Below are 11,882 nucleotides of genomic sequence, written 5' to 3'. Positions count from 1 at the left end.
CCAGGACATACATTCCGAGCATAAATAGATTATCTACATGCTAAATTAGGAGATCTAACTAAGGAACCAGAGTCTTAGAACATGATATCCAAATGTCTAGGAAGTAGTCCAAAATTACCATATCATGAAAATTTCAACTCAAGAGAAAACAATCGACAGATGCCAACACCAAGATGATGCAGATGTTGAAATTATGAGATAGGGATTTTAAAGTAGGTATTACAAATACTCTTAAATCAAATGAAAAAATGGAAAATCTTAGCAAAGATTTATAGAAGTCACAAAGAAGAGCCAAACGGAAATTTTAGAATTAAAAAAATGTAAGAACTGAGATTAAAAAAACTCATTAGATGGGTGTTTTGATTGTACCTAGGATTTAAATTATAGAGATGACTGGGGACACTGAGAGGTCAACGCCATTGAAAACAGCTCACTAAGGGGTGTACCATGCCGTGCAGGGCTCCATGAGGACGTACCAGGAGGCAGGAGGAGTGAAGGGAAAGCACAGGCACAAGGCTTTATGGTAGCTTCTGAAAGAAGAAATGGGTGAGGCAGGGTAGGCAAGTTTGAACAAGTTTAGGATTGCATAATTTGAATAATTTCAGTGGGCTCTGGGCTATTGTGGTGGTCTCTAGTTGTCCAATACCTGGCCCTGGGGTCATTTAGGGTAGGGGAAATATTGACTTGGTATGTGAAAGATGGATAAAAGAGGTGGCTGGGAGTATGGGCTCTGGGCTGGTTTGTTTGCCTATGAAAAGCACATGGTGGTCCTGGGAGTCATTTGCTATCTCTAGGAATTTGTTAGCTCTGAGAAGAAAAAGTATCTCCCTGGGCAGCAGGGTCCCCCCAAATATGAAAGAAATATAGGCGATAAAAAATGTACTTAAAACAATGGAACAATAGCAAAATGGGGATAACATAAGAGTCAGTGAACCTGAAGACAGAGCAGCAGAAATGATCAATATAAACAAGAGAAAATAATTTTTTTTTAAAAGACCTACCATTCATGTTCTTGAGTTTCAGAAGAAGAAAAAGAACCCTGAGCTGAAAAATGCTTGAAGAAATAATGGCTCAAACTCCTCAAATTTGGTGAAAGATATAAAGCTATAGATTTAAGAAACCAAGTATACCCCAAACAAAATAAACCTTACAGAATTTACACCCAGACACATAACCAAACTTCTAAAAATCAAAGGCAGAGAAAAACTTTGAAAACAGAGAGAAGCAATTATCTACTAATTGGGAAACTATGATTCAAACAGAAGCAAATTTCTTCTCAGAAACTTGAGGGGCAGAAGGAAGAGGCAAATATTTTCCAAATCCGGAAAGAAAAGCATTGTCAACCCAGAATTCTTTATCTAGTAAAAAACATCCTTCAGGAAACCCTTTTGAAACCCTTATACTTGTTGCTTTCATAAAATTATACCCTCTATTTTTAATAATTATATTGCCAGCGGCCTATTTAACATCCCAGCATTTACTGCAGCCTTATTAGACATGATGGGGTGAGAGGGCACAGGCTGAAGGCTGACTAACACTAAGAGATGTCAGACGGAAGGAGTCACCATAGCCCGGCCGGTGTGGCTCAGCGGTTGAGCATCGACCTATGATCCAGGAGATCGCAGTTCAATTCCGGGTCAGGGCACATGCCCAGGTTGCGGGCTCGGTCCCCAGTGGAGGGTGATTAATGACTCTCCCAATCATTGACGTTTCTATCTCTCTCTCTCCATTCCTCCCCTCCTCTTTCTGAAATCAGTAAAGACATTTAAAAAAAAAAAGGACTCACCATAGAGGTGCCCACAATCTCACTGTCATGTTCCTGGGGCCCATATTTACTCTGGAGGGTGGGAGTGGGGGGAGAACAGCTCCAGAAAAGTCTGAGGAAACTATGGTAGGTAAGTAGGAAACTGGAGGAGAGGAAGGGAGTGGTGAGAAGTTATCCCATTTAGGAGAATACTATCCAGCTCAACTCCTTTGATAATCATTCCAGCTGGGGCTGAGAAAGGATAAGAGAAGTCAAGAGAACAGAAGGAACAGAAAACTTCTTACAGCCAAAGACTCATGCCCATCTTGTTCTGAGACTAGAGGGAAAGGAAAGGTCAGAGATGGTAGACCAGTTCTGAGGCTGCTGGGAGAGGGATGAGAGCTCAGTTGGAATGGATGACTCTGAGAATCCAGTCTGTATAGCGGGAAACCTTGGTGTAGTAGCCAATGTCACCTCTCAGAATACACCCATTTGACCAGGAGTGAATCCCTTGGAGCTGATTGTCGCACAGGATTGGGGCAGCATCCATTTCCTATTATAAAAAGGAGAGATGGGTCAGGCATTGTTGCTAAAACAAAGATAATCTAGTACCAAGTCCCTATCTGAGGGGCCCAGAACAGAAAGGTTTAGGTAATAAGGACTGGGAGAAATGTGTGATGGCCATCTTGGGCCCATCCCACCCCTCTCCCAAGGCCACATCAGAGGAAGCCCTAAAGAAATGAGAACACTCTGAGATGTGTCCACCCTGACATCTAAATTCATATGTGATTATAAGGAGGACACTTATTCCTTCTTGGTCCCCACTTACCTTGATCTCTTCTTGGATGTAGAGGCAAGAAACTGGGTTGGATTATGGAAAAATATGTGGACCCCAAAACAGTGTCTCAGACAAAACTTAGGAGGAACAGAGGGAAAAGAGTTACCTTACATGAGTGTGTGCTCTCCAGAGATGATCCTGCACAGAACATGTTCTCTGTGATTTTAACAGGAGTTTTCCTTATAGGAGACTCTTGGCAGTTTTTGTTAGAGAACCAAAAGACAGTCTGGTTTACCTGGACATCAGGTTCTGTGTCTGAGCACATGTGCGCGCACACACACACACACACACACACACACACAGGGAGGGGGAGAGAGAGAGAGAGAGTGAGTTTGTTTCTCTTCAATCCTTCACATATTCATTGCCTTTTCTTCTCTCCTTCCTTCCCTCTTTTCTGCTATTAACCTCTCCATTATTCAATGAAAGAAAAAGCCAAAACAAAAAGGAACTGGAGAAGAAAACAGATAATGAGATGAGAAAATGAAGGTCTGATTCCAGTATTGTAAACTGCATGCCTTGGGCTTGCTCATGCATGCTTTTTAAAAAACAAAAAACTTTAAAAAAATTTGTGAATGTTTGTAAGTTTCTAATGAATGAGCCACACTCAGCATTTACCAGCGAGTTTGCCCTCCAGCCCCTTCCTCACCCAGATACCCTTTCACCTTCACCTAGGTGATGAATTAGGCAAGAACACTGGATTTCAGAGATTTCCAGCTATAAAATAGCCATGTTAACCCTGGGTATATCATGTCAGCAATTTGGGCCTCAATTCCCACATTAATAAAGTTAGAAGTTAAGTAAGATATGTAAGTTCTCACACCCCACCCAGCTCTCATGATCTATAATAAGAGTTATATGATAATCCTCATTAACTGGTTACTCAAGGAACACTAAGGTTCTGTCTTGAGGGTCACTCACTGTAATTCTGCCATGTCCAGCCCCAGCCAGAAACAGTGCACTGGTCCTCTCTTCTGTCATCTGTAGTATTGGGCAGAACGACCAGCCTCACCTCATTATTGAGCTTTAGGGGATGTGTCAGCTTGATGAGCATGAGGTCATGCTCAGAAGAGTCCCGGGAAAAATTTGGGTGTTGGACAGTAAGCAACGCTTTTAAGTCCCCCGTCTTGCTTGTGAAACCCTCATCGTTTGACGAAGCAATGTCTATCTCAAGAAATCTGGAACAGGCCATGAAGGATTAGTAGAGAAAGGAGACATTATTCTATTGTTCATCTTGCATCCTACATCCCTCTAGCTTGCTTTGTGACTTGGCATGAGTTCCATAACTTGCCAAGACCCCTGTCTCCTTGTCCGAAAAATGAGCAATTTTCATTGCAGTTCCATGATTCTTTGATTTGCACCACACTATACGTGGGCTTTTATTCCCTATTGGTACATCCCTTGGTTCTTGGCTTCCCCAATTCCCTCTCTACATCACCCCATTCAAGAATCTAACTCATAACCACATTGATCTACTTCCTGCCTCCTTCCAACCACTTCTCAGGTTTGAGAGCCCCCTGCGCACATCTCTCAATGGTTCAGTCCCCCCTGAGCAATCCCAGTGACTGAGGGGGAAAACCTCTCCCTCCAGGACCCTCGTCACTCACGGTAAGAAGCAGTGGGCTGCAGTGAGAGCCCATTGTTTGTGGATCAGGGTCCCCAAACAAAGCTCATATTCTGAATTCAGGAAAATCAAGAAGGGTGGTGACATTCTGCTGCTCATCTGAATGAATTGCTGAGCTAATTTTTTTTGTGCTGGCATTGGTGTTACCATCGTTGTTGTTGTTACTGCTGCCAGATAGGGGAAAGGAGGGGAGGCTATTAGAGACAGGGGCAGGCATTCCAGAGAACAGATCTCAGATGTTTTAGGTGGAAGTGCTTTGAAATTGTCAAAGTGTTATTGATACTTAAGATATTATTGAACCACCTCAGGACCCTTCTGTTAATTTTCTCTTTGAGTTCCCCTTGTACTTGTGTCCTTCCTCCTCCTCTTTTCCTCCTCTTGATTCTTGTCTTTTCCTCAAGCTTCCTTCTTAGCTATACAGCAAAATCACACTATCTTACCAACACCTACTATCCATTGTACTGAATCTCATGATCTCAGTTCAACTATTGTCTTGCGCCCAAGGAGCCAGAGGAAAATCAGTGGGCTCTTGGTATCTCTGAGTGTTCTAGGGAACTACCCATCACTGGGGTCCTGAGTTCTTCTTCTTCCACCCCTCTTATCTTGACCCATTTCCTCCAGTTTCCTCCTATGTGACCTTTTCAGAATGATAAGCCAAAATAAGAACCCGCACTCACCGGTCACTGTCAGAAAGGTGAAGACTAGAAAGAGGTAGTTCATATCTGCTGTCTCCATAAGCTCTTCCAGGGAGAAGGCCTGGGAAGGGAGTGAACTGATTAACCAGCTTGATCAACTGGAAGCTTTGCAAAGGGAAAAATTACAATGAGGAAGGAGAGGTTCAAGGGAGCAAGGCTGCGTTTCACTAAGTGAGGAAATGCACCGCAGGGAGGAAAGACAGCCAGGCCATATCTCTCTAGAGAGTCTGCCCTCCTGCTGTTGTCTGGGAAATTTCTCCAAGGTGAGAGTCCTGACCCTTCCCCCCAGAAGGATATATTACAAGCCAAGAGCTTTGCTCTCCTTTATTAGCAAAGAGAAATCTCCACTGGCCAATCCTGTCTGCCTAAATCCATTGCCTCTAGTAATAAATCAGTCCCTTGGTGCCCTTAGATTCACTCACCTGTCCTCACTTAGTGTGGCTGATCTCCACCTCTCTGCTGACATTTACCAACCTCAACTTAAAAATAAATTCCCTCTTCTATGAACTACAGACCCCCCCACCTAACACACTGAGCCCTCCCCCGTGTCACATTGACCGTTGCCCTCATGTCACACTGGCTCTACCCCCATGTCATCCTCTCCTCATGTCACACTGTATCACATGTCATCCCTACCCCTACCCCTTAGATACCACCAGCCTCCCCCTGAAATTTGCAGAGCTAGTCAGTGACAAACAGGGTATGTTCAGCACAGAGCCCCCTTGGAGTGGAGTCAAAGGGACACTGAGTAGAATGTATCAGTTGGCTTTTGCCACATAGCAGTTTTCCTCAAAAGTTAGTGGCTCACAATTCCGTGAACATTTCCTATCAGCAGCCTATAGGCACCAGTTTCTACCCTGACCTGCATCCTTTCCCTGGGCTTCTTGTCAAAAGCCCCTTGATCTTCATTTCTCTAAGGTCATCGGTGTTCCTGCTGGTGAGCAAGGACTGGCTCCTCCCCCTGCCCTGGTCAAACAGTGGCCCTGACTGTTTTAAATATATTCCTCTGAGTGGCTGTGAATCCACTTACTGGGCTCATAGCCACAAGAAAAGATTCCCATCCATCTGCTGTCCTAGCTCCACCATTCACTACACTAAGGAAGACCCTTCCCCTCTCCCCATCTGTGCCAATCCCTGTCAGGCACCCCCTGAGCTCCGCCTGTTCAGACTGGGTTTTAAGAGCCCCTCAAATTCCAATTTGAGTCCACTCCCTTGAAAACTGTTCCCTAGAACGTTTTGTTTCCCTCTTCTCTGCTATGGAATTTCCACTGTAAGCCAGCCAGTTTCTTCAGTATTCTTCAAGTTGACCATTTCCATACATGCTTTCTTTCATTCTTTGGCTTACTGTACAGACATATTTGGAAGCACCTACCCTACCCATTCTTTGTCAGGGAGTCTGCCCCTGCCCACAACCCTTGCTGAATGGCTCAAGTTTGGATGTCAAAGGGCTAGAACCTGGATCCTCAGAGATACCTCCGAGATCAATGCAGCTCAGTGCCTGACCCTTATTCTGCGTGATCTGGGTCTGACCCTTCCAGACTCATAGCTCATCCTATCAGACCTGCACATGCTTCTGGATGGTCTCAGACTTAAGAAGCTCCATTTACCTGGCTTATTACCTTGACTTCCCTAGTGGAAGGATTCATATCTGATTCAACTCTGTGTGTGTGTGTGTGTGTGTGTGTGTGTGTGTGTGTGTGTAATCTACTGTGTGATGCATAAGGCACACACACACACACACAGAGTTTTTTAGATGAACAAGTGAATACCGTCCATGTATCTCCTAGCTTAAAACTCTCAACAACCTGCCACACTGACCTGACCTCCATGTAATCTAACCTTACTGGCTTAACTCAGGTCACTTTCTTGTGAGTTATGTGGTCTTTGATCCCAAGGGGGCAGGTATTGGACATTATTGGCATGAGATTTAATCTTTCTTCTTTTAACAGCTTAATTGAAATATTACATACAATAAGCTGCACATATTTAAAGTGTACAGTTTGGTAAATTAATGAGCACATTCCCGAAAGATTCCTTATGCCCCTTTGTAATTCCTCCTTCTTTCTCTCCCACCCACCACCATGTCACCAGACAACCCCTAATCTGCTTTCTGTCACTATAAGTTAACTTACATATTGTAGAATTTTAGATAAATAGAATCATACAGTATGTTCTCTTTTTTGGTCTGGCTACTTTTGCTGAGCATAATTTGAGATTCACACGTTGTTGAATGACTTTTGAGTTCATTTTGTTTTCACTGCTGACTAGTATTTCACTGCATTGATATACAAAATTTATTTATTCACCTGTTGATGGACATTTGAGTTGCTTCTAGTTTCACGTTGTTACAAATAAAGCTTCTATGAACACTATATGTGTGGGTCTTTATGTAGACATGTAAGTACATATATGTCTTTATGTAGGCATATGTTTCCTTTTCTCTTGGGTAAATAACTAGATGCGAAATGGATGGATCATATATGGTAGGCGTATGTTTAACTTTTAAAGAAACTGCCATATTGGTTTCCAAAGTACTTTACATTCTCACCAGAAGTATGTGAGAGTTTCAGTTCCTCTGTATCTTCACCAACACTTCATATACTCACTCCTTTTTTAAAAACTGAGATATAATTGACATATAACATTGTACTACTTTTAGGTGTAGAGTGTGCTCAATCTCTTAATTTTAACTATTCTCATAACTGTGGAGTAGTGTTTCATTTTGGTATTAATTTGCATTTTCCTAATGACTAATAATGTTAAACATCTTTTCATGTGATTGTTTGCCCTCCATGTATCTCCTTTGATAAAGTGCCTTCACATCTTTTGCCCATTTTAAAATTGGGTTGTTCCTTACAATTTGAGACGTGATCGTTTGTGGGGGTTTTTATATACTGGATAGGAGTCTTTGCAATGCTCCCAGCAGCTAGAGGAATGGAATGCCATAGGTCCATTCACTTACATCTTCCCTAGGCCCCCTTGTTCCCAATTTTCCATTCTTTCCCCTTCCAACTCCCTGATCAAGCAGCCATACTATTCATCACTGACATGAGTCCTTTATATATTAATTTCAGGTTACTTTCTTTCTACACAGTGTAGATGACCAGGTGTGCTACCAAAGCTCTTCCCACTGGGAGAGTTTCCCTTTGCTGCTGCCTTCTAGGGTCATCCTCGAATGGGCTATAGCGAATTGGTCCATTACTGGCTTTACCATATACCAAGCTGACCCATCTGTACACCATGCACAGGTTTTTTCTTTTCCATAATTTTATCATAGTTACATCTCCCTGTCCCCTCTCCCCTTTCCCCTCCTCCCAAACAATCGTAAGTGTAAGCTAAGGGAGAGGGAACAGTGCCATAGTGGTGGATGACACAGGAATCTGAACCGTCTCCTCATGCAGCTTACTTGTCTTCTGGCACTGCTCAAGACCAGTCCTTGATGTATCACTTCCGTCTTTCTACAAATTTCTGCTGGGTTCACATGACCGTATGACCAAGTGCAGCGATTTTCAACCTTTTTCATCTCATGGCACACGTAAACTAATGACTAAAATTCTGCGGCACACCAAAAAATATATTTTTTGCCAATCTGACCCCCAAAAAGGTAGAATTTTGATTCATTCACAGTGGACGACTATTGTTGTGTTGGCTGTTTCTTTTCTTTTTTTTAATTTAACAATCTAAGGGAAAAGAGATCAGCGCCCCCTGACTAAATGGTCAGGTATTGCATGTTTTAAAAATTCTTGTGGTACAGAGTTTGAAAACGCTCTTAATGAATCTAACAGAATGCATTCGGTGATGAATAGCTCTAATGGTACAGTCACAGGATGTCCCAAGATCAGGTGCTCTGTCTCTACCAGGGCCCAGTAGTACGCTGAAAACTACGTTTTGAATAGTTTCTGCTGCAGATGGCATAACATTGCTCCAGAACTGTACAGTCGACATAGTCGTGCTCTTACTACGACTTGCTGTAAACGCCACAAAATGTCTTTTCCAGCCACACAGATATCTCTAACAGCATAGATAGCCAAGTCGCAAGGTTACTTGTGTTATAGTCTGAGACTTCTTCAGAGCTTTTGCCTACTCTGGATCCCACTCATAGCTCGCAGCCTTCCATGTTACTCAGCAAATGGTTTGGTGCAGTATATTTCCAAGGATTGAATATGCTCACTCCAGAACCCAAAAGGCCCAGTAGGCATTATGCATCTTCTTCTTAGTGGTGGGATGCCTGGCATGTCCCAGACTATTAGACTTATGTGGAGAATCTCTGGATCTTCTTAGAATGTATCTTTTACCCTTTAGAGCACATGTATCTTACCAAGGCCTCCAACATTCTCCCCGCTCCTTAATCATCTATTCTGATTAATCCGATATAGCAGTTATCTGTTGCTCTGTTACAAATTATCCCAAAATGTAGCATATTGAAACAGTCAATGTTCATTACCTCACAGTTTCTGTAGGTCAGGAATTTGGGAGTGGCTCAGCTGGATGATTCTGGTTTAAGGTTTCGAGTGAGGTTACAGGCAAGATGTTGTCGAGGGCTACAGTCATTTGAAGGCTTGACTGGGGCTAGAGGATCTGCTTCCAAGATGATTCATTTCAATGGATTTTGGTAGGAGGCCTCTCAGTTCCTGTTCACATGAATTTTCCTGCAGGACTGCTTCTGTGTCCTTATCACATGGTACCTGACTGCCCCTCACAGCTAGTGATCCAAGAGAGAGCAAGGAATGAAGCTATAATATCTTGGAAGTCATACATCATCACTTCTGCAAAATTTTATTTGTTAGAAGAAAGTCACTAAGTCTGGCCCAAGCTCAAGGGTAGAGGAATTAAGCTCCACTTCCTGAAGGAAGAAATGTCAAAGAATTTGTGGGCATACTTGAAAACCAAAACACATGATATCATCAATTATTGGGTCACTGTGATGATATGCAGAATGTCCAAGCAGTCCAGGTTCCTTTGGGTTATATTATAATAGAGGGCGAAAGAATTAACCCCAGGCAAGACTGTAAATGCCTATGTCATTCACATGCATCTGTTCCCTTTCCTTGATAGGAATGAAAATGAATGCATTTGCTAATCAGTGCCAGGTACCCAAGGTCATATTGATCTGTTCCAGCAGAGATCTTACATTTGGCATAGGAAATGCAATTAGGGCAGCTATCTGGTTGAGCTTATTATTCCCCAGGATGAGACATTTTTATAAGGGCCAGACCAGTGAATTAAATGAGGGTAAAAGAGGGCCATCATCTTGCATTCTTAAGGTAGCCCTAATCTCTGTCATTTCCCCCCAGGATATACCGTTTTTGTTTGTTTTTAATCTTTACCCAAAAAGTGAGGATATTTTTTCCCACTGATTTTTAGAGAGAGTGGAAGGGAGGGCAGGGGAGAGAGAGAGAAACATCAATGGGAGAGAGACACATCGGACACATTGATTGGTTGCCTCCCACACACCACCAACCAGGGGCAGAGACCAAATGTGCAACCCACATATGTGCCCTTGACAGGGAATCAAACCCACGAACCCCTGGTGTGCAGGCCAACACTCTAACCACTGAGCATGCCGGTCAGGGCATAATGTTGTTTTTTATTTATTATCTTAGAGAGGTACAAAATTAGTTCCAAAAATTCCACTTAGTCTTCCCCACTAATATAGCTTTTATCACACAGTTACCAAGTATATCCATTCCAATTATACATTGGAAAACCAGAAATATAACCCTTTTCTACTTTAGTTTTCTCCATAGCATTTATCACCATCTAACTTAACATATATTAAGCTTATTCATTTCATCTATTATCTGTTTCCCAAATGAATATAGTTTCTACAAGGACAGGCATTTTTGTCTTTTTTCAAAAACTGATTTATTTCTAATGCCTATAGAGTGCCTAACACATCACGGAAGATTTATAGTTCTTTCATATAAAAGGTATTCAGTAAATATTTGTAGAGTGAAAGAATAAATAATGCCAGACATTCGATATAAGTTTTGTTAGAATTTCCCCTAAGATTTTTCCATCTCTCATAGCAAGTATGAATTCAAGTATGAAACAGTAACTCTGGAGCAAATTAGGGATAGGTTTCTACAAGAAACCAGAAATGACCGTTGGCACTTCAAGTGCTCCATAGAATAGCATATGTGTTGGTGGTCAGCTGAGAGGTGGAAGGCAGATCATGAGAAACACCACTCCAACCTTTTTAGCACTTTCTATATCTTTCTTCGCCCCCAGTGTGGGTTGAATACACATATTTAATCTTCAACATTTTCCAGTGATTTGGCATACTATAATGGCACTGTTTGTTTTTTAAAGCATTAAATTAGTCATGAAATATTTAAATACTTACAGGTTTTCTCTTTAAAAATGGAAAGATCTGGCTATTGTCATCAGTTTAGATGGGGTATGTGCTTTTTTATTTTATTACAGTTCTTACCACTCCTAATTATCTCTTTCACACTAAGGCTAAGAGACAGTTGCCATTTATCAATGTATAAACAGGACCATTGTTGTTAAAGTTAAGATGATAGTGATACAACTTTTATATCCGAATCTACATAAAAACTGGGAAGAAGGAAATGTAGACAGAGAGAAGTATACATTTCAATAGAAATAAAAAGAGTGTTTTGGGGGAAGCAAGAAAGAACAAAGATTATCCCTGAGCATTTAATATGTAATATGCAAACAGAGTATGACTGAGGACATAGAGTGCAACTCAAGATAGAAGGGCTCTGAGTTTGCAATCTTTCCTCTAATTCAATAAAGGAATAAATAGTATATTCAACCTACTATATAATTTGCATGGTACTTATTTTTCTTTTAAAAAATCTCTAATTTGCAGTATTATGTACAGCAATTTAGGTTTTTGTTTTTTTTTTCTCACATTTCCCCCAAGATATATACTATCTCACTTCCACTCCTAAATTTTGCCTTTGGGAATGGAAATACAGAGGAACTCATTGTTAGTTTACATACTTTATAACGGTT

At 41.7% G+C, this 11,882-nt stretch overlaps 1 protein-coding gene across 4 annotated transcripts in view; it reads right to left on the bottom strand.

The window, feature by feature from the left end:
- Nucleotides 1–1,708: 1,708 nt before the first annotated feature.
- LOC107540166 (anionic trypsin-2-like) overlaps nt 1,709–11,882 on the bottom strand; it is a 97,011-nt gene continuing 86,837 nt past the window's right edge. For all 4 annotated transcript variants that reach the window (XM_016217039.2, XM_016216971.2, XM_087819698.1 and 1 more), the window contains 4 exons: nt 4,881–4,959; nt 3,501–3,757; nt 2,689–2,837; nt 1,709–2,297 (listed from right to left, as the gene is read on the bottom strand). In XM_016217039.2, coding sequence (XP_016072525.2) covers nt 2,148–2,297; nt 2,689–2,837; nt 3,501–3,757; nt 4,881–4,959 — 635 coding nt within the window. In that variant the 3' untranslated portion in view covers nt 1,709–2,147. The remainder of the gene's footprint in view (nt 2,298–2,688; nt 2,838–3,500; nt 3,758–4,880; nt 4,960–11,882) is intronic.

The sequence above is a fragment of the Miniopterus natalensis genome, chromosome 8 (genome assembly GCF_054644295.1).
Source record: "Miniopterus natalensis isolate mMinNat1 chromosome 8, mMinNat1.hap1, whole genome shotgun sequence".
NCBI classification, from domain to species: Eukaryota; Metazoa; Chordata; class Mammalia; order Chiroptera; family Miniopteridae; genus Miniopterus; species Miniopterus natalensis.
Note: the sequence above shows the minus strand (reverse complement) of the source record. Positions and strands in the feature narration are given on the sequence as shown.